Source organism: Zonotrichia albicollis, chromosome 4, assembly GCF_047830755.1.
Source record: "Zonotrichia albicollis isolate bZonAlb1 chromosome 4, bZonAlb1.hap1, whole genome shotgun sequence".
NCBI classification, from domain to species: domain Eukaryota; kingdom Metazoa; phylum Chordata; class Aves; order Passeriformes; family Passerellidae; genus Zonotrichia; species Zonotrichia albicollis.
In genome coordinates, this window is record NC_133822.1 from 876,584 (window position 1) to 898,288 (window position 21,705).

The 21,705-nt window shown below is 63.7% G+C and overlaps 3 protein-coding genes across 13 annotated transcripts in view; 2 read left to right on the forward strand and 1 right to left on the reverse strand.

Moving 5' to 3' along the window:
• Positions 1-1,163: 1,163 nt before the first annotated feature.
• CHKB (choline kinase beta) lies at positions 1,164-11,196 on the reverse strand. Its single transcript, XM_074540311.1, has 11 exons — positions 11,045-11,196; positions 9,901-10,009; positions 8,074-8,187; positions 7,872-8,005; positions 6,626-6,730; positions 5,499-5,557; positions 5,322-5,406; positions 4,023-4,131; positions 3,307-3,413; positions 2,680-2,761; positions 1,164-1,678 (listed from the first exon to the last, which is right to left on the reverse strand). Exons 1-11 carry the CDS (start codon positions 11,194-11,196, stop codon positions 1,622-1,624), a joined length of 1,113 nt encoding a protein of 370 aa, XP_074396412.1. The 3' UTR covers positions 1,164-1,621.
• A 91-nt stretch (positions 11,197-11,287) lies between these two features.
• On the forward strand, positions 11,288-12,873 carry LOC141728989 (uncharacterized). 10 transcript variants are annotated; one of them, XM_074540324.1, is made up of 6 exons: positions 11,334-11,447; positions 11,481-11,564; positions 11,616-11,702; positions 11,789-11,890; positions 12,029-12,154; positions 12,234-12,873. In XM_074540324.1, exons 1-6 carry the CDS (start codon positions 11,334-11,336, stop codon positions 12,381-12,383), a joined length of 663 nt encoding a protein of 220 aa, XP_074396425.1. In that variant the 3' UTR covers positions 12,384-12,873. The 10 variants fall into 10 exon arrangements, with proteins under 10 accessions (XP_074396422.1, XP_074396417.1, XP_074396416.1 ...); XM_074540323.1 differs by having other exon boundaries at positions 11,481-11,513; positions 11,565-11,702; positions 12,234-12,871; XM_074540322.1 differs by having other exon boundaries at positions 11,334-11,480; positions 11,514-11,564; positions 12,234-12,870.
• A 4,104-nt stretch (positions 12,874-16,977) lies between these two features.
• MAPK8IP2 (mitogen-activated protein kinase 8 interacting protein 2) overlaps positions 16,978-21,705 on the forward strand; it is a 28,887-nt gene continuing 24,159 nt past the window's right edge. For both annotated transcript variants that reach the window (XM_074540309.1, XM_074540310.1), the window contains exon 1: positions 16,978-17,172. In XM_074540309.1, coding sequence (XP_074396410.1) covers positions 17,108-17,172 — 65 coding nt within the window. In that variant the 5' untranslated portion in view covers positions 16,978-17,107. The remainder of the gene's footprint in view (positions 17,173-21,705) is intronic.

Consider the following 21,705-nt stretch of genomic DNA (forward strand, 5'->3'; position numbering starts at 1 on the left):
CGGATACGCGGTGTCCCGGGGGACGGCGACATCCCGGGAATGCGACAGGAACCCCCGGCAGGGGGACAGCGACATGGCGGGACAAGGACCCCGACATCCCCCGGGGGTCCCGGTCCCGGGACAGGAACGGACATCCCGGGATAGAACGGGCATCCCCGGGATGGGGCGTTATCCACAGCCCGGGCCACCGAGCGCCACCCCAGGGGGACAGCGGGGACACCGGGGGACACCGACATCCCGGGGGGATGGATCCACGTCCCGAGACAGTGACCGGCATCAGTGACAGGAACACACATCAGGGACAGGGACACATCCCGGGACACATCCACGGGACAGGGACACGCGGACCAGGACAGGGACCCGGGACAGGGACTCGCATCCTGGGGACAGGGACAGTGGCTCTGCCACGGGCTGCGGGTGTCCGTGCCCCGGTGTCCCTGTGCCCCGCCTGTCACCTGCCCCTTGCCCCGCCTGTCACCTGCCTGCCACCTGTTTGTCACCTGCCCGACCTCTGGCCCCTGTCCCAGCTGTTACCGAGTGTCACCTCCCTGTCCCCTGTCCGTTCCCTGCCCCCTGCCCCCGCCCTGAGGGGACACGGGGAGGGGTCTGCAGCACTCGCGACCCCCACCCCAAAGAGCCCCCCCATGTCACCCCCCGCGTGTCCCTTGTGCCCTCCCCGGGCCGTCCCCCCCTCTGCCCGACGGCCATTGGGGGGTCCCGGGGGGCGGATTTGGGGAGGGGGCAGAAGGAACAGCCGGGAATTAGGGGGTGGGATTTGGGGAAAGCAGCATTTGGGAAGGGAGAATTTGGGGAGGGGGAATTCGAGGATGGTTGGATTTAGGGCGGGATTTGGGAAGGGGGAATTTGAGGGGATGATATTTGGGGCGGGATTTGAGAACGGGGCATTTGAAGGGGCGGGATTTGGGGCGAGATTCGGGATGGGGGGATTTGACGGGGTGGGATTTGGGGCGGGATTTGGGATGGAGGAATCTGAAGGGGCGGGATTTGGGGGTGGGATTTAGGGTGGGATTTGGGGCGGGATTCGGGATGGGGGGATTTGACGGGGTGGGATTTGGGGCGGGATTCTGGGGCGGGATTTGGGATGGAGGAATCTGAAGGGGCGGGACTTAGGGGTGGGATTTAGGGTGGGATTTGGGGCGGGATTTGGGAAGGCGGACTCGAGCGCCGGCCCCAGCGCGGCTTTATTGGTCTGAGTTTTACATTCTGCTGTCGAAACCGGGCGACCCCGGCAGCCCCCCGGCCCCAGAACTGCGGGCGGGGGGCGCAGGGGGGGGCACTGAAGTACAAACGGGGGTCCCCCACCCCCTGTTCCACACCCCGAACCCCCCCAAACCCACCCCAAACCCCCCGTTACTGGCCAGGAGTGCGGATCTGGGGGTGCCCGCAGCCCCCACCCCAAATCCCACCCTTATTGGGGGAGGGGTCCCACCCACCTCTGCTGCCGAGTCCCGGGGTGCCGGGGGGGGTCTCAGCCCCCCGAACCGTTGTGGCGGCGCCCCCCAAACTGTCGGGGCCCCCCCAAACCGTTACAAACCCCCCCAACCGTCCCAACGCCCCCCCAGAGCCCGGGGGGGGGGGGCCCGGGTTTGGGGGATCCCCCTCAGGAGCAGCGAGCCTTGTGCTGGAAATAGGCCTGGAAACGGCTCTGGGCGTAATCCTGGGGAAAAAGGGAAAAATGGGGTTAAAAAAGGGGTTAAAAAGGGGTTAAAGAGGGGGGGAAATGGGGGAAGAAGGAGGAGCAAAAGGAGGAGGAAAAGGGGAGAAGGGGGAAGAGGGAGAAAAGGGCAGGGAAGGAGGGAAAAGGGGAAATGGGCAAAAAAAGGGGGGAAAAGGGGTTAAAAAGGGTGGGAAAGGGCAAAAAAGGGGAGGAAATGGGATAAAGGGGGAAAAGCGAGGGAAGAAGGGGAGAAAAGGGGGAAAAAGGGAGAAGGGGGAGAGAGGGAGGAAAGGGCAGGGCAGGAGGGAAAAGGGAGGAAGAATGGGGGAAAATGGGAGAAAAATTGGGAAAAAAGGGGAGAAAATGGGGGGCAAATTGGGAAAAAGGAAAGAAAGGGGAAAGGTGAAAAAATGGGGGGAAAAAGGGAGAAGGGGGAAAGAGGAAGGTAAGGGCAGGGAAGGAGAGAAAAGGGAAAAAAAGGGAGGATAAAAGGGGGGAAATGGGAGAAAAATGGGGGAAATGAGGGGAAAATGGGGGGCAAATAGGGAAAAAAAGGTAAGAAATGGGAAAGGGGGAAAAATGGGGGGAAGAAGGGGGAGAAAAGAGGAAAATAAGGAGGAAAAAGGGAGAAGGGGGAAAGAGGGAGGAAAGGGCAGGTAAAGAGGGAAGAGGGGGGATAAAAGGGGGAAAAGGGGAGAAAAATGGGAAAAAATGGGAGAAAATGGGGGCAAATATGGAAAAAGGAAAGAGGGGAAAGGGGGAAAATGGGGGGAAAAGGGGGGGAGAATGGGGGGAAAAAAGGAGGGATAAAAGGGGGAAAATGGGAGAAAAAAGGGGACAAAATGGGAGAAAATGGGAGAAAATGGGGGGCAAATTGGGAAAAGAGGAAGGAAAGGGGAAAAACGGGGAGAAATGGGGAAAGGGAGGGGAAATAAGGGAAAAGGGGATGAAAGGTGAGTTCAGGGGGGTTGTGGAGGGGCACAGTGCCCCCCAAAGCTCACCAGGTACCCGAAGTGGATCGTGGAGATCTTGGCCTGCACCACGGACCAGAGCCCCCAGAAGAAATGGGAGGCCAGGGTGAAGCTGGGGGGAAACGGGGGTGAGACCCCAAAACCCTCGCAGGGCACCCCAAAAACACCCAACGGGAGGGGGGCGTGGGGCACGGGAGCCTAAAAATGGCACAGAGACCCCGAATAGGGGCACAGAGACCCCAAATGAGGGCACAGAGACCCCAAATGAGGGCACAGAGGACCCCAAAAGTGGCACGGGAACCCCAAACAGAGGTACAAAGACCCCCCCAAAATCACACAGGGGACCCCAAAAGTGACACAGACATCCCAGAGTGGCACAGAGACCCCCAATGGAGGTGCAAAGACCCCCAAAAAACCACATAGGACCCCAACTGAGGCACAGAGGACCCCCCAAAAGTGGCACAGAGACCCCAAATGAGGGCACAGAAACCCCGAATCTTGCCACAGAGGACCCCAAAAGTGGCACGGAAACCCCAAACAGAGGTACAAAGACCCCCCCCAAAATCCCACAGACACCCCCAAAAGCGGCACAGAGACCCCAAAGAGAGGCACCAATCCCCCCAAATCCCACTGAGGACCCCCGGATCCCGCCGGTACCGCTCGATCTCCCGCAGCATCTCCTCCTCCAGGCGCTCCTGCTCCTCCGGCGGGGCCCGCCCGCGGCCGCCCGACAGCGCCGACAGGTAATGGCGGATGAAATGGAGCTGGGGAGGGGGACACGGGGCTGGGACCCCAAAGGGACCCCCAAAGGGACCCCCAAAGGGACCCCTGAGACCTCGGACAGGTAATGGTGGATGAAATGGAGCTGGGGAGGGGGACACGGGGCTGGGACCCCAAAGGGACCCCCAAAGGGACCCCCGAGACCTCGGACAGGTAATGGCGGATGAAATGGAGCTGGGGAGGGGGACACGGGGCTGGGACCCCAAAGGGACACCCAAAGGGACCCCCGAGACCTCGGACAGGTAATGGCGGATGAAATGGAGCTGGGGAGGGGGACACGGGGCTGGGACCCCAAAGGGACACCCAGGGACACCCCCTGACCCCAAGGGATCCCCATGGGACATCCCTGAGACACCCAAAGGGATCGATCCCCCAGTCCCAAGGGGGCACCCCAGGGAACCCCTCGACCCCAAAGAACCTCCTTGACCCCAAGGGACCCCTCCCTGTCCCCAAGGGACCTCTCCAAGGGACCCCTGCCCAGTCCCAAGAGACCCTCTTGGCCCCAAGGGACACCCCCAGGACCTCCAGGGGACCCTCCAGACCCAAGAGACACCCCGGGACCCCAAAGCCCCCCTCCCAAAGAGCCCCCAGACCTGCTGCTGGCGGCTGGGGAAGTGCTCGGGGTGTGCCTGGAAGCAGGGCCAGCTCTCGTGGCTGTAGCTGTAAACCCACTCGCAGAAGTGATTGCCCAGGTCAAAGCCCCTGCAACAGGGGGGTCACACAGCACCGACCCCACTGGGAGCCCCAAAATCTCTGGGGATCAGCACTGACCCCACTGGGAGCCCCAAAATCACTGGGGATCAGCACTGACCCCACTGTGAGCCCAAACCCACCAGGGATCAGCACTGACCCCACTGGGAGCCCAAACCCACCAGGGATCAGCACTGACCCCAGTGGGAACCCCAAAATCACTGGGGATCAACACTGACCCCACTGGGAGCCCCAAACCCAACAGGGATCAGCACTGACCCCACTGTGAGCCCCAAAATCACTGAGGGATCAGCACCGACCCCACTGGGAGCCCCAAAATCACTGGGGATCAGCACTGACCCCACTATGAGCCCAAACCCACCCAGGGATCAGCACTGACCCCACTGTGAGCCCCAAACCCATCATGGGATCAGCACTGACCCCACTGGGAGCCCCAAAATCACTGAGGGATCAGCACCGACCCCACTGTGAGCCCAAACCCACCAGGGATCAGCACTGACCCCACTGGGAGCCCCAAAATCATTGGGAATCAGCACTGACCCCACTGGGAGCCCCAAAATCACTGGGGATCAGCACTGACCCCACTGTGAGCCCCAAACCCACCATGGGATCAGCACTGACCCCACTGTGAGCCCCAAACCCCCCTGGGGAGCCTGCAGAGGGGATTAAAGCCCCAAATCCCACCAGGATCATGGAGCAGAGAGGTGAAACCCCAAATCCCAACGGGGTCACGGAGTGGTGATGGGGAGACCCCAAATCCCACCGGGACCGTGGAATATGAGCAGGAAGCTCCCAAACCCCAGTGAGGTCATGGAGTGCAGGGAACCCAAATCCTTTAGGGACTCCCAAATTGCCATCCTCCAAAAGTCCCCAGGGACCCCCTAAAATCTCCCTAAAAAAAGAGCAGGGACTCAGGAGGGGGAGCCCCTAAAAGCCACCAGGAATATGAGCAGGAAGCCCCCAAATCCCAGTGGGATCATGGAGTGTGAGGGACCCCCAAGGACCCCTAAAATCCCCCAGGATCAGGGACTTGTGAGGGGGAGCCCCTAAATCCCACCGGGACCGTGGAATCTGAGCAGGAGTGGGGAAGTCCCAGTGGGATCATGGAACATGAGGGACCCCCAGGAACCCCCCAAACCCCCCTGGGGACCCCCAAACCCCCCGGGGACCCCCAAGCCCACCGGTAGTTGTAGCTGCTGTACTCGAAGTCGATGAGCATGAGCCGTTCCGAGGAGGCCTCGCGCCCCGCCAGGAGCAGGATGTTCCCTGTGGGGTCGGGTTTGGGGCATTTATGGGGGGTTTGTGGGGTTTTGGGGGGTTTGGGGGGTCTGGGGGACAGGGCCACCCGTGGCACTCACCCTCCTGCACGTCGTTGTGGCAGAAAACCACCGGGGATGGGGTGGCCTCCAGCAGGTCCCTGAGGGGCGAGAGGGGCTCAGAGGGGACACAGGGACAGGCTGGGAGACCACGATGGGGACAAGGGGACAGCCAAGGGACAGGGGGACAGCTTGGGGACAACCCAGGGTCAGGGGGACAGCCTGGGGACAGGGGAACAGCTTGGGGACAGCCCAGGGATGGGGGACATGGAGGACACCAGGAGTATGGGGACATGGGGGGACAGCAGGGATTGGGGACATGAGGGACAGCCCAAGGACATGGAGGGATCTCGGGATATGGGGACATGGTGGGGACACCAGGGGTATTGGGGACATGGGGACATGAGGGACAGCCCAAGGGCATGGAGGGATCCTGGGATATGGGGACATGGGGGGACAGCAGGAGTAAGGGGACATGGGGACATGGGAGGACACCAGGAGTATGGGGACATGAGGGACAGCCCAAGGACATGGAGGGATCCTGGGATATGGGGACATGGTGGGGACACCAGGGGTATGGGGACATGGGGGCACAGGGATTTGGGGACAAGGGGGACACTTGGCATACAAGGACATTGGGGACACAGAGATCCAGGGAAATGGGGACACGGGGATGGCAGGGGTACAGGGACACAGGGACATGGAGAAGGCCCAAGGAAATGGGGATATACACAGGGGACACCAGGGACACCCCAAGGATTTGGGGGACACAGGGACACTGGGGATATGGGACACAGGGGACATGTGGGACACAGAGGAACAAAGGCATGGGTGACACCGGAAAATAGAGGTGACACAGTTACAAGGAACACAGGGGAGACACCCTGAGGACATGGGGGACACAGGTGACACCAGGGACAGGGGGGACACAGGGACTCTAGGGACATGGGGACACACAGGGACATGTGGGACACGGGGGACACCAGGGACAGGAGAACAAAGGGGACATGAGGGACACAGTGGGGGCCCTGACATAGAGGGGACACCAGGGACAGAGGGGAGGACAGAACCACGGACACCCCGGCCCCGCAGGATCCCTGCCCTGGGGACGCTGTCGGGCTGGGCAGGGCCAGGGGACAGCAGAGGGACACCCAGGGGGTGGCAGTGACCTGAGGCTCCTCATCTCCTGCTCCAGGTTGTAGCCCCGGAGCTGCTCCAGCTGCTGCAGCTGTGCCGGCTCTGAGAACGTCAGCTCTGAGATCTGCTGCAGGTACCTGGGGACACGGGACAGTGTGGGGACAGTGTGGGGACAGCATGGGGACATCGAGGACAGAACCCCCAGAGCTCCCTGCCCAGCCCTGGCCACCCCAAGGCCACCCAGTGTCCCCTGGGTGTCCCACAGGACCTGCTGGAAGCAGCCAGGAAACCCCCGGGGTCTGGACCTGTTGGGATTTGGGGTCTCCACCCCCTGATCCCAATGGGATTTGGGGTCTCCACCCCCTGATCCCAATGGGATTTGGGGTCCCCACCCCCTGATCCCAATGGGATTTGGGGTCCCCACTCCCTGATCCCAATGGGATTTGGGGTCCCCACTCCCTGATCCCAGTGGGATTTTGGGTCCCCACACCTGTTCCCAGTAGGATTTCAGTACCCCCTCCCCATTCCCAGTAGGATTTTGGTCTCCCTTCTCTGTTCCCAGTGGGATTTTGGTCCCCCCTCCCCATTCCCAGTAGGATTTTGTGGATTTTGTGTCCCCCCTCCCCATTCCCAGTGGGATCGGGTCCCCTCACTCCATTCCCTGTTCCCAGTAGGATTTGTGTCCCCTCACCCCATTCCCATTCCTAGTGGGATTTGTGTCCCCTCACCCCATTCCCATTCCTAGTGGGATTTGGGTCCCCTCACCCCATTCCCATTCCCGTGGGATTTTGGTTCCCCATTCCCATTCCCAGAGGGATTTTGTGTCCCCCCTCCCCGTTTCCAGTAGGATTTCAGTCCCCCCTCATTCCCAGTGGGATTTTGGTCCCCCCCTCCCCATTCCCAGTGGGATCGGGTCCCCTCACCCCATTCCCATTCCCGTGGGATTTTGGTTCCCCATTCCCAGAGGGACTTTGTGTCTCCCCTCCCTGTTTCCAGTAGGATTTCAGTCCCCCCTCATTCCCAGTAGGATTTTGGTCCCCCCTCCCCATTCCCAGAGGGATTTTGGTCTCCCCTCCCTGTTCCCAGTGGGATTGGGTCTCCTCACTCCATTCCCTGTTCCCAGTGAGATCAGGTTCCCTCACCCCATTCCCTGTTCCCAAGTGGGATTTTGGTCCCCCCTCCCCATTCCCAGTAGGATTTTGTGTCCCCCCCTCCCCATTCCCAGCAGGATTTCAGTTCCCCCTCCCCATTCCCAGTAGGATTTCAGTCCCCCCTCACCCCTCCATGGTCCCAAAGAGCCACTTGGGCTCCTTGTTGAAGGGCATGGCCATGCCGTGGAAGCGCGCCATGGTGACGGCGATCTCGGCCGAGACGCGCGGGTCCCGCAGCTCCTCGGTGCGCAGCCGCCGGCTCTGGGGGGGCACGGGGCGTTGGGGGGGCCCGGGGGGGCCCGGGGGGGCGCGGGGGACCCCGATCCTACCGGCAGGTACTGCTCCAGGCGGCCCTGCGGGAACACCCCGAAGAGGCGCGGGCCCAGCGCGCGCTCGGCCAGGATGGCGAACATGACGCTCTCCAGCACCAGCGAGTCCACGCCCTGCATGGGGGACAGGATGGCGCCCCAAAACGGGGACACGGATTGGGACACCAAAAAACATGGGACACCGAAATGGGAGCCCCAAAAATGGGACACAAAAAAACATGGGAACCCCAAAATGGGATCCGCAAAAACGGGACCCCAAATTGGGACACCAAAATGGGATCCCCAAAAATGGGATCCCAGATTGGGACACAAAAAACACAGGACACCAAAATGGGATCCCCAAAAATGGGACCCCAAATTGGGACACCAAACAGAGATCCCCAAAAATGGGATCCCAAAATGGGACACCAAAAACACAGGACACCAAAAAGGGATCCCCAAAAAGGGACCCCAATTTGGGACACCAAAATGGGAGCCCCAAAAATGGGACCCCAAATTGGGACACAAAAAACACGGGACACCAAACAAGGATCCCCAAAAACGGGACCCCAATTTGGGACACCAAAATGGGAGCCCCAAAAATGGGATCCCAAATTGCGACACCAAACAGAGATCCCCAAAAATGGGATCCCAAATTGGGACACCAAAAACACAGGACACCAAAAAGGGATCCCCAAAAGCGGGACCCCAAATTGAGACACCAAACAGAGATCCCCAAAAATGGGACCACAAAACGGGATCCCAGATTGGGACACCAAACAGAGATCCCCAAAAACGGGACCCCAATTTGGGACACCAAACAGGGATCCGCAAAAATGGGACCCCAATTTGGGACACCAAAATGGGAGCCCCAAAAATGGGGTCCCAAATTGGGACACCAAAAACACAGGACACCAAACAGGGATCCCCAAGAACAGGAACCCAAATTGGGACACCAAACAGGAATCCAAAAATACAGGACCCCAAACTGGGACACCAAACAGGAATCCCAAAAAACGGGACCCCAAAAACACAGGACACCAAACAGGGATCCCAAAAAACAGGACCCCAAATCAGGACACAAAAAACATGGGACCCCCAAAATGGGATCCGCAAAAACGGGACCCCAAATTGGGACACAAAAAACACGGGACACCAAACAGGGATCCCCAAAAACAGGACCTCAAATAGGAAATCCAAAAACAGGACCCAAAAATGGGTCCACAAAAACAGGACACCAAAATGGCATCCCCTAAATGGGACCCAAAAACGGGATCCCCAAACTGGGACTCCAAAATGGGACCCCAAAATAGCACCCCCAAAACCAGGATCCCCATACCGTTACCCCAAAACCAAGACCCTAAAAATGGGACTTCCAGCACCCCAAAAACGGGCCCCCAACCCAGCACCCCCAATACTGGCACCCCAAACAATGGTACCCCAAAAATGGGACCTCAAACCCAGCACCCCCCACCCCAGAGGGAGGGCACCCAAAAACCCTAATCCCAGGGGATCCCTTGGGGTTCCCACGGGGTTTGGGGGGGTCCCTTGGGATTTGGGGTGTCACTGTCCCCTGACCTACAGGATGGCCCCAACACCCCCTACCCCAGTGGGAAGGCACCCCAAAATCCTAATCCCAGGGGGTCCTGGGGGGCTCCCCTGGGGTCCTCATGGGGTTTGGGGTCCCAGGGGTCCCCATGGGGTGTCACTGTCCCCTCACCTGCAGGACGGCCCTGGAACCCCCAACCCCAGCACCCCCCATATCCCAGCCAGATCCCCAATCCCGGGGGGTTCCCTTGGGGTCCCCGTGGGGTTTGGGGTCCCCATGGGGTGTCACTGTCCCCTCACCTGCAGGATGGCCCCATAGACGCGCAGCAGCACCTGCCGGGGCTCGTCCCCCACGCTCTGCACGTGCTCGGGCAGCGCACACTTGTACAGCAGGTTACTGAGCCCCCCTCTGTGGGACAGGGACATTGGGGACATTGGGGACACCGGGGGGACACTGACCCACCCTGGCCAGCACGCACTTGTACAGGAGTTCCCAAGCCCCCGCTGTGGGATTTGGGGGGTCAGGGGCGACCGGGACACCAAGGTGGCACCGGGAACTGCGGGGGACATGGGGGGACAGCGATACCCCTGCTTGGGATGTGCTGGGCACCTGGCAGGAGATGGGGACACTGGGAGAGGGACATTGGGGACAATGGATGGGGGACACTGGGAGAGAGACCGAGATACTGGGGACAATGGATGGGGACACTGGGGACGTGCTTGGGGACACTGGGAGAGGCACTTGGGTGCGAGTCCGGGGGGAAACTGAGGGCAGCTGGGAGAGGGACCGGGACACCAGTCCATGGGGACAACTGGGGGACACTGGGGGACAGCGATGATGGTCTGGGAGGCGACTGGGAGGAGACACTGGGACACGGCCCTGAGGGCACCTGGGGACACCGGGGGACAGGGACATTGCTTCAGGGTGGGGCAGCTGGAACCACTGGGAGAGGGTCGGGGACGAGACTGGGACACTGGTCTGGGGACACTGGGAGGGGACAGGGACACAGGTGTGGGGACACTGGGAGGGGACAGGGACACCGCTCCAGGGACAACCGGGGCCACTGGGAGAGGGACTGGGACAAGGGTCGGGGAAAGGACCGGCACACTGGTCCGGAGGGTAACTGGGGACACCAATCCGAGGGGCACTGGGCTACTGGTCACGGGGGCAACTAGGGGACACCGGGGACAGGGACAACGCTCCGGGGCAAACGGGGCCACTGTGAGGGGACGCTGTGAGGGGACAGGGACACGGCTCCAGGGACAACCGGGGCCGCTGTGAGGACCATTGTGAGGGGCCACTGTGAGGGGACGCTGTGAGGGGACACGGACACCGCTCCGGGGTAACCGGGGCCGCTGGGAGGGACGCTTCCCTAAACCCCGGGACGAGACCACCGCGGAGAGGGCGGGGGGGGGAACGCCTCTCGCCCGTTCCGCTTCCTACCCGATGGGCCAGATGCCGAACTCGTCCGGGCCGATGAGCTTCCAGGAGCCGGACAGGAACTCGCGGCACCAGGCGTAGGCCTGCAGCCGGGTGGCGGCGGGGACATCGCCGTCCTCGCTGCAGCAGCCCTGGCCCCCCGCCGCGGCCGCCATGGTCGCCCCTGCCCCGGCCCGCTCTGCCGGGGCAGCGCCCGGGCAGCCTCTAACCAATAACAGCGCGGTTCACTGATTGACGGTGTAATCGACCAATAGAAAGACGCCTCGGGGAGGTGGTGCGTGCGCGACAGTCAATGGGCGCGCTCGGCGGGATGCGGCGGAACGTGGAGGTGAAGGCGCGGCTGAGGGCGCGGGAGGAAGCGCTGAGGGCGGCCCTGAGGCTGCAGGGGCTGGGCTCGGTGTGCCCGGTGTGCCCCGGGGCAGGGCAGGGAGCGCCCCAGGTGTGCTCCGGGGCCGGGCAGGGAGCGCCCCAGGTGTGCCCCGGGGCTGGGCCGGGCACGGGTGAGGAGCAGAAGCCGCCCCAGGTGTGCCCCGGGGCTGGGCCGGGCACGGGTGAGGGGCAGGAGCAGCCCCAGGTGTGCCCCGGGGCCGGGCAGGTGCTGCTCCAGACCGACACGTTCTTCCGGGTGCCGCGGGGGCGGCTCAAGCTGCGCCGGACACAGGTGAGGGGTGGCAGGAGGGGCTTGGCCCTGTCCCCGTGCTCACCTGGCCCTGTCCCTCACCTGTCCCCACCGGTGCCTGTCCCCAGGATGGCCGGGGGGAGCTGATTTTCTACGAGCGCCCCGACAGCGCCGGCCCCAAACTGTCCAAGTTCAGCATCACCCCCACGGCCGACCCCGAGGGGCTGCAGGTGAGCGGGGCTGGGGGCGCCCTGTGTGTGCCACCTTGTCACCCCTGTGCCATCCCTGTAAACCCCTGTGCCATCTCTGTCACCCACTGGGCCACCTTGTCAGCCGCTGTGCCACCCCTGTTTCCCCCCTGTCCCCAGGCAGTGCTGTCGCAGTCCCTGGGCGTGCTGGGCACGGTGAGGAAGGAGCGGCTCCTGTTCCTGCTGGGCCAGACCCGGCTGCACCTGGACCGGGTGCAGGGGCTCGGGGACTTCCTGGAGCTGGAGGTGAGGGGACAGGGGGGGTGGCACCCCGGGTGACCCCTGGTGACCCCGAGTGACCCTGGTGACCGTGGGGTGGCCGCAGGTGGTGCTGCGGCCGGAGCAGAGCGAGGAGGACGGGCAGCGCGTGGCACTGGAGCTGCTGCAGGAGTTCGGGATCGGGGAGCAGGACCTCATCTCTGGGGCCTACCTGGATCTGCTGCTGGCACAGGGGGACAATGGGGACACCCCCTGAGCCACCCCCCGGCCGGCCAGGGACAGCGGGGCTGAGGGCAGGGGCACCTGGTGGCTGTGCCCACCCTGTAAACACGCTGTGACACACTGTGCCTTGTCCCATCCCATAAACACCCTTTGGTCACCCTATAAACACACTGTGCCCACCCTATAAACACACTGTGCCTTGTCCCACGCCAAAAACACCCTGTACCCCCTATGGACACCCTGTGCCCACCCCATAGACACCCTGTGCCCCACACCATAAACACCCTGTGCCCTGCCCACAGACACCCCCAGCCCCATAATGCCCCCCAGAAACCCCATCCCCACCCCACAGACACCTCCTGCCCTGTCCCACCCCACGGACATCCTGTGCCCACCCCACAGACACCCCCAGCCCCAAACTCCCCGTGGAAATCCCACACTGCCCCATGGTCACCGTGTCCCCCTCCCCATGGTCACCATGTCCCCCTGCCCATGGTCACCAATAAACTCCGTGTCCACCCCGTGTCCGTGTCCAGCTGTGCCCGTTCCTGGGGCCACTCTGTCCCCTCCATGTGACATTCCCGGCTCAGGGGTGGCAGCGATGCCCGGCTCCAATCCCGGATTATGTCCAGAGTCTCGGGAAGTGCCGGGGGGGAACTGGGGGTGACAGATGGGTGACAGGGGGTGGTGACATCTGTGCCAGCTGCTGCTGCTGCTGCTGCCACCCCGGCCTGCCCGGGGCGGGAACTGAGGCTGGAAAATCCCCTGGGATCAATCCAGCAGGGCAAGGCCACCCTCCTGTGTCCCCAAGTGTCACATCCATGGGGCTGGAAACCCGTGTGGGGATTGCGATCCCAAACATTTTCCAGGAAGAGTTTTCCCAAATTTTCCAAAGGTGGCTCCGGTGAGGCCCCGTCCGGAATCCTGGAGAGCCCTGGAGGGGCTGGAATGGGGCCAGGGAGGGGAACGGGGCTGGGAAGGGCTGGAAAATTCCAGAGGGCTTTGGGAGGGGACTGGAAAACTCCAGAGGGGTTTGGGATTTGGCCTGGAAATATCCAGAGGGATTTGGGATTTGGGCTGGAAAACTCTGGAGGGATTTGAGATTTGGGCTGGAAAACTCCAGAGGGGTTTGGGATTTGGATTGGAAAACTCTGGAGGGATTTGGGATTTGGGCTGGAAAACTCCAGCTGGATTTGGGATTTGGGCTCAGCCTGGAGCAGAGGCGGCTCCGGGGCTCCTTCGGGACGGGCTCTGGCTCATCCCGGGATTCTCAGGGAAGCTTCTGGAAGCCCTGGGCCTCCCTGGGGGCCCCCCATTCCCGAGGGATTTCCCTTTGCTTCCCAGATTTCCATCAGGCCTGGGCTGGGCTTGCGGCTGGGCTGTGCCAGGTGCTCCCAGATCTGGGATTTCCCAGCTTTGGCTTTTCCCAAAGGGAAATTCCTTTTTTTTTTGAGTGGAATCTCAGCTCCAGCTGCTCCAGCTGCTGCTCCAGGAGCTGATGTTCCATGTTGGGGTGGGAAGTGGCGGGGGTTGGATGTGGAGAAGGGCTGGGATTTGGGGATTCGGGGATTTGGGGATTCGGGGATTTGGGGATGAGGAGACCCTGCGGCTCCATGGGAAGGACTCAGCTGGAAGTGAAAGGGAAAGGGGAAAACTTGGGATAAGGAGGGCAGGAAGGATTGAATGGGTGGATTTTCCTCAGGCTGGATTCTCCCAGTGGGAATTTCTCCCATTTTTCAGAGCTGTGGTGGATCCAGGCAGATCCCTGGGATCCATTCTGGGAGCCAAAGATTTGGGATCAACCCAGGGTGCAATTCATGGATGCTGGGAATGGAAACGCTTGGAAAACTTCCTGGGCTGTGCTTGTGGGATCTCCTCGATCCCGGGGGATCCTTGGGATGGGCTGGGAGGTCTCTCCCAGGCAGACCCCGCCAGGATTGGGGAATTGTGGGATCCTGGCCCATGGAATGCCGGCAGTGCCTCGGGAAGGGCCCCCGAGCCCCCCAGGGATCCGTGCAGGCAGAGCCCGGGAAAAGTGGGATGTGCCCCGGGCTGGGGGCCAGGGCAGCTCCGCTGGGATCGGGGCCGGGATCGGGAATGTCCTTCTGGGCCTGCCCAGCTCCTGCCAGGAGCCAGCGGGGATCGGGATCTGCTCCAGGGAATGAGCCCCGGGAACAGAGGGAGCGGCCTCAGCCTGGGCCAGGGCAGGTTTGGGTTGGAGATTTGGGAATTTCTCCATGGAAAGGGGTCAGGCCTTGGCAGGGGCTGCCCAGGGAGCTTTGGAGCCCCATCCCTGGAGGTGTCCAAGGGATTCCTGGAGGTGGCACTCGGGGCTCTGGTGGGGATTGGGCCCAGCTTGGACTCACTGACCTTGGAATTCTTTCCCAGCTCAATAATCTGGGAATTCTGTGCTCACACCCCCATGAGAATTCCCAGCACATCCCAGTTATCCAGGGAATGAACCCTGGGAAAGACGGAGCGGTCTCAGCCTGGGCCAATGGGGATATTTGGGATCATTTTCCATGGAAAGGGGGCCAGGCCTTGGCAGGGGCCAGAGGAATCCAGAACATCCAGAGCGGGATCCCAAAGGAGCATCGAGCCCAGCTTATCCTTGGAAATCCTTGAAGTCCCTTAAAACCACAATTCCCGCTGGGAGTTTGGGAATCCCTGGGCTTGGGAAGATCCTGCTCGGTTTTTATGGAATGTTTTCCCTGTGGAATGGAGCTCAAACACCCCGGGGAGAGCTCCTGGAACCCCAAATCCCTGCTGGGGTGGGGCCGTGTCCCAAAATCCCAAAGGAACAAAGATGGGAATGGGAATGTTGGGGTGGAAACTGGGAATGGGAATGTTGGGATTGAGGTGGGAATGGGAATATTGGGGGGAATGGGAATGTTGGGGTGAAGATGGGAGTGGGAAAGGGGTGAAAACTGGGAATGTTGGGTTGGAAACTGGGAATGGGAGTGTTGGGATGGATGGATGATGGATGGATGATGGATGGATGATGGATGGATGGATGGATGGATGATGGATGGATGGATGGATGGATGATGGATGGACGGATGGATGGACGGATGGATGGATGGGAATGGGGATGTTGGGATGGATGGGAATTTTGGGAAGGGGCACAGGCAGGAGTGGGTCCTGGGGGGGGGGGGGTTGGGGTACCCTGGGTGTTCCTGGGGCCCTGTGGTGGCACCAAAGTGGCCTCGGCCTCGCTTGGGGACATGGGGGACACCGAGGGTGTGGGGACATTGAGGGAATTGAGGAACATGGAGGACACTGAGGGAGTGTGGGACACAGGGGACACTGAGGGACCCCGCATCCCGCGGGTGGCAGTGCGGGGGTCCCATTGCCCGCCCCCCGAACTGGGACCGTCCCTGGTGTCCCCTGGCCGCTCCCTGGTGTCCCCTGCGGCCACCGGCGGCGGCCGCTGTCCCGTCCCGCTGTCAGCACCAGGGACAGCTCCGCTCGCGGGCCCTGCGCGGCGCCCGGCCCGCTCAGCGACCCTACAGAGCGACCCCATAGAGCGCCCCCATAGGGCCCGATCCCCTATAGAGCCCTGACCCGTTATAGACCCCCCGATCCCCTATAGACCCCCCGATCCCCTATAGACCCCTGACCCCCTATAGACCCCTGTGCTCTGCTCCCAGTCCCCACACGGCTGCTATCCCCTCTTACCGACCCCATAGACCCCCCGAGCCCCGTATGGATCCCTCAGCATCCCTACAGAGCTTCGGGATCCCCTATAGACCCGCCCTACAGCCCCTATAGCCCCTCTGCCCCCCATACGGCCCCTGTTCCCCTCTCCCGCGTTCAGCACCGCGGACAGCTCCGCCCCGGCCCTGTCACCGCCTATGGACCCCCTGACAACCCTATAAACTGCCCTGCCCCACTACAGAGCCCCGCACCCCCTATGGACCCCCTGGACACCCTATAAGCCCTCTGGCCCCACTTTAGACCCTCGACCCCTCCTATAGATTCGCTGACCCCACTGTAAAACCCCTGATGTCCTATAGACCCTACTGACGCCCTGTCCTTCTCCAGTCCGACCCCTTCCTGCCCCTCCCCATCCCAGGTGATCCCACTCCATCCTAAATCCCCTTCCCTTCCCTTCCCTTCCCTTCCCTTCCCTTCCCTTCCCTTCCCTTCCCTTCCCTTCCCTTCCCTTCCCTTCCCTTCCCTTCCCTTCCCTTCCCTTCCCTTCCCTTCCCTTCCCTTCCCTTCCCTTCCCTTCCCTTCCCTTCCCTTCCCTTCCCTTCCCTTCCCTTCCCTTCCCTTCCCTTCCCTTCCCTTCCCTTCCCTTCCCTTCCCTTCCCTTCCCTTTCCCCTCCCCTCAGGAGATTCCCCCCCCGCCCACCCAGGACCCCTCCCCATTCCCTCCCAATCCCACCCCCATTCCCAGAACTCCCCCAATCCCATCCCACACCCCCAGACCCCTCCTTCTCTGGACCCCCTGGACCGCCCCTCATCCCATCCCACCCCATCCCATCCCACCCCATCCCATCCGATCCCACAACTCCCTCCCTCCCTCCGGCCGCCCCCGCCCCTCCCGGCTCCTCCCTCTCCCCCCGTTATTCCCGCAGCTCCTCCCGCCCCTCTCCCCCCGTTTTCCCGCAGCTCCTCCTCCCTCTCCCCCCGTTCATTCCCGCGGCTCCTCCCGCCCCCCGCCGCTCCCCCGCCGCTCCCGCAGCTCCTCCCGCCGCTCCCCCCCCCCCGCTCCCGCAGCTCCGCAGTCCGGCGCAGCCCCGGCCGGAGAAAATGGCGGATCGCGCCGAGATGTTCTCGCTCTCCACCTTCCACTCGCTCTCCCCGCCCGGCTGCCGGTGAGCGGGGGACGCGCGGGGGATGCGCGGGGGGGGGGATGCGGGGTCGCGCTGCCCTTCCCCTCCCGCCGTGCCGCCCTTGCACCGGGCCCGCGCCCCGGCCCCCCCCGCCCGCCCGTTCACCTTGGGATGCGGGACCGGGGGGGCTCCTCCCGCCCCCCGCCCCAGCGCGGCCCTTCCCGGCGTTACCGGCGCCGCCATCCAGCCCCGGAGCGCCGCGGGCGGGGGGCGCGGGGTCCCCTCCGTGCCTTCCCCTGCCCGGGGCCCGGAGCCCCCCCGGCCTCGGGGGCCGCCGCATCCCGGGGCCGCTGCGGGAGGAGCCGCCGCCGCCTCTTTGTCTCTCCCGAGGCGCCGCAGCGGCCCCGGGATGGGGACGGGGATGGGGATGGGGGGGCCGGTCCCGGGAGCAGGGGGGGCTCGGCGCGGCCGGGGAGATGCCGAAGGGATCCGGGGGGATCCCGCAGCCGGGACGCCGCACCGGGGCCCCGGGATCGGTCACCTTCCCGCAGGGCCGCCGGGGGTCCCGCGGGGAGGGGACGCGGCGGGGCCCGCCCCGCGCCTGACCTTGGCTGGATGCGGGGCCGGGGGTCGCGGTGCGGGGCCGGGGGTCGGGGTGCGGGGTTGGGGTGCGGGCTCCGGGCCGGGCTGGCGCACTGCGGGGCCGAGACGCCCGGCAGCGGAATGGGAAGGGCAGGAGGCGGCCCTGAGGGGCACCTGGAGCGCCCCGGGGATGCGGGAGCTGCGGAGAGAGGAGCAGGGGACAGCGGGGCTGCGGGACGTGCCCTTGGCTGGCTGTGGCTGTGCTGGGCAGGGCTCCCCTTCTCTGGGGTGTCCCTGGCCCCAGGATGTCCCCTTCTCTGAGCAACCACGTCTCCAGGATGTCCCCTTCCCTGAGCATCCCCTTGCTCGGACTGTCCCCTCCCTTAGCATCCCCATCCCCAGGATGTCCCCTCCCTTAGCATCTACGTTCCCAGGATGTCCCCATCCCCAGGATGTCCCCCTTCTCTGAGCATCTCCATCCCCAGGATGTCCCTTTCTCTGAGCATCCCCTTGATCGGACTGTCCCCTCCCTGAGCATCCCCATCCCGATGATGTCCCCTTCCCCGAGCATCCCAGGATGTCCCTGTCCCCAGGATGTCCCTGTCGCCGGGCTGTCCCCTTCGCGGCCCGCAGCGCAGCAGGACCCCGGGCTGTCCCTGCCCGCGGTGGCGCAGGGAGGGGACGCCACGGCCTCGCTGGGGCCGCTCGGCCTCGGGGCCGGGCCCTGGGGCAGCCGGGCCCAGTGCGGGGAGCGGGAGCTGTGCCCGGAGCCATCCCAAACCCGGGGCCGCTCCCTGGGGCTCCCCGAGCACGCCGAGATCAGCCGGGAATGGTGACGGGAGAGCCCGAACCCGAACCCGGCTGTGCCTTCCCTGAGGAGCCGCGGGCAGAGAGGGGGTGCCCGGTGGGGTGGGACCCCCTGGCCGGAGAGGAGAGGCCGGAACGGGCTGGGAATGCTTCCTCGATGAGGGAATGAATGCCCGAGGTGGGAATGGATGCTCGATTGTGGGGACGCTCCCTCGATGAGGGAATTCCAGGCGCGCACGCAGCCGGGCCTTGCGATGGCTCCCACCTCCCGCTCGGGCCGTGGCAGCCCCAGGTGCCAGCCAGGAGCCCCCGGTCCCCAGTTTGGGGTGACCACGGGGTCAGAGCAAGCTCCGGGAGCGGGCGGGGGGTGCCATCCCCTCCCGGTCACTGTGGGGTCCCCTCCCGGCGCTCGGAGCCCCCTCGGGCGGTGCGCAGGGAGCGGGGCTGGCAGCGATGTGGAAATTCCACCCGCCCGGGGCCTGCGCCGCCGGCAGCGCTCCCCGGGGAGGGAGCCCGGCCCTGGCAGCGCTGGCACCGCCGCTGTCCCTGCCCAGCCCTCCCGGCCCTGGCAGCGCTGGCACCGCCGCTATCCCTGCCCAGCGCTGGCACCGCCGCTGTCCCTGCCCAGCCCTCCCGGCCCTGTGCCCCCTGCCAGGTGATGCTGGGCGCCTTTGGGGTCCCCTCTGGCCCATCCCGGCTCGGGGTGGTGGCACTGGTGTCACTGGGATGCCGTAGGGGTGTGGGGGGTCCTGCAGGTTCCAGCCCTTCCTGATCCCCTCTGTGTGTGTGGGGCTGGGTGAGACCCCCGGCCCTGTCCCCACCCTCGGCTCTGCTCCTGTTCCTCGGTGCCAGCCGGCCCTGGGAGTGTCCCCAAGGTGGGGATGGGCACTGTCCTTGTTCCCACTGCTCATTGCCGGTGCTGTGTCCCTGTATCCATGGCTGGGGTGCTGCATTTGGCCCCAGCCCGGTCCCCTGGGATCCCATCGGGGAGATTGTGGAGCTGGACGGGCTCTCACTGCTGGTTCCATGCCACCACAGTGTCCCCATCCCACTGTGACCACCCCATATCAATGTGCCATTCCCATGCCACCACAGTGTCCCCATCCCACTGTGTCATTCCCACCCCGTGTGACCATCCCAACCCAAAGCAGTGTCCCCATCCCTCCATGTCATTCCTGTCCCACCACAGTGTCCCCACCCCACTGCAGTGTTCCCATCCCATCCCATCCCATCCCATCCCATCCCATCCCATCCCATCCCATCCCATCCCATCCCATCCCATTCCCGTGTCCCCAGCCAGGATCAGGAGTTTCTCCCCCACTGAGGAGGGTCCGGGGTGCAGGAGGGGACCCCGAGGTCCCCACCCCAGGAGGACTCAGCCCCGCTGTCCCTGTCCCCCTGTGTGCCCACAGGACCCCCATAGACCCCGGGGACAGCAGGGTCCCAGGGTTCTTCCTGCAGGGGGGCAGGCCCCCATATTCTGTGGGGTTGGGAGATGGTTTTGCACAATGTAGGGCTCTGCACCCCAACATCCTGGGCTCTGCACCCCGTAGGGCTCTGCTCCCTGACATCCTGGGCTCTGCACCCCAACATCCTGGACTTTGCACCCCGACATCCTGGGATTTGTGCCCCAATATCGAGGAGTCTGGCCCCCAACACCCCTGGGCTCTGCACCCCAAAAGGCTCTGCTCCCTGACACCCCAAGGCTCTGCTCCTCAGCATTTTTTGGGGCTCTGCTCCCCAACAAATCAGGTCTCTGTGCCCCAAAGGGTTCTGCACCCCAACATCCTGAGCTGTGCACCCCAAAGGGCTCTGCACCTTAAAACGCCAGGGTTCTACTCCTTGACATCCTGGGGTTCTGCACCCCAAAACCCCAGGGTTCTGCTCCTCAATACCCCAGGCTCTAACCTATAACCCAACAGGATCTGCACCCCAAAATCCCAAGGCTCTGTTCCCCAATATCCTAGGGCTCTGTTCCCCAATAGCCCAGGCTCTGGTCCCTATACCCCAGCAGGATCTGCACCCCAATATCCCAAAAAGGTTCTGCACACCAAAAATGTTCTTCCCCACAGCCCGGGGCTCTGCACCCCAACACCCCAGAGTTTGGCACCCTGAAACCCCAAAGGGCTCTGCACCCCAAAGGGTTCTGCCCCTCCACATCCCATAGCTCGGCACCCCAAAGGTTCCTGAACCCCAAAATTTCTGTTTCCCGACACGCCAGGGCTCTGCACCCCGAAGGACATTCCCTCCCAGCACCCCAGGGCTCTGCACCCCAAAAGGCTGCGCTCCCCAAACCCCGGGACCCCTCACCCCCCCTCCCAGGGCTCCCCTGTCCCGTGTGTCCTTTGGGGCCCCGCTCAGCCCCGCTCCCGCTCAGCCCCGGCCCCGGCTCCGTTTCTGCCGCTTTTGCCCCAAATCTGCGCGGATTCGGCGCGGCCGTGCCCTACTTCTGGGAATTATGGGATTAGGGGAATCTTCCTGCCGGGAATCGGGGGCGGCTGCACCGCGGGGGGGACAGGGGACAGCCCTGGGTCCCCTTGGGGGTCTGACCCTGCGGGCTGGGCCCCCGCACCCGCCCGAGCCCACCGGGCTGTCCCCAACCCCACGGAGGGGGCACAGGGTCCCACTGGTGCCCAGGTGCTGCCACACCCCCGTGGGGACAAGCTGGGCGTCCTGGGTGTCCCCAACCCCATGGAAGGGTGACCAGAGGGTCCCAGTGGCACGCAGGCACTGCCACACACCCTTGGGACTGGAATGGGGGACCCTGGGTGTCCCCAACCCCACGGAAGGTGGGCACAGGGTCCCAGTGGAACCTGGCTGCTACCACACATCCCTGGGGATGGTCCTGCCTGTCCCCAAACCCACAGAGGGTGACCAGAGGGTCCCAGTAGCACCCAGGCACCCTTGAGACCCAAATGGGGGGACCCTGGGTGTCCCCAACCCCACAGAGGGTGACCAGAGGGTCCCAGTGGCACCCAGGCACCCTTGAGACCCAAATGGGGGGACCCTGGGTGTCCCCAACCCCACAGAGGGTGACCAAAGGGTCCCAGTGACACCCAGGTGCTGCCACACCCTCCTGGTCGCCAGCTGGGGGTCCTGGGTGTCCCCAACCCCATGGAAGGTGGGCACAGGGTCCCAGTGGCACCTGGCTGCTGCCACACACCCCTGGGGATGGTCCTGCATGTC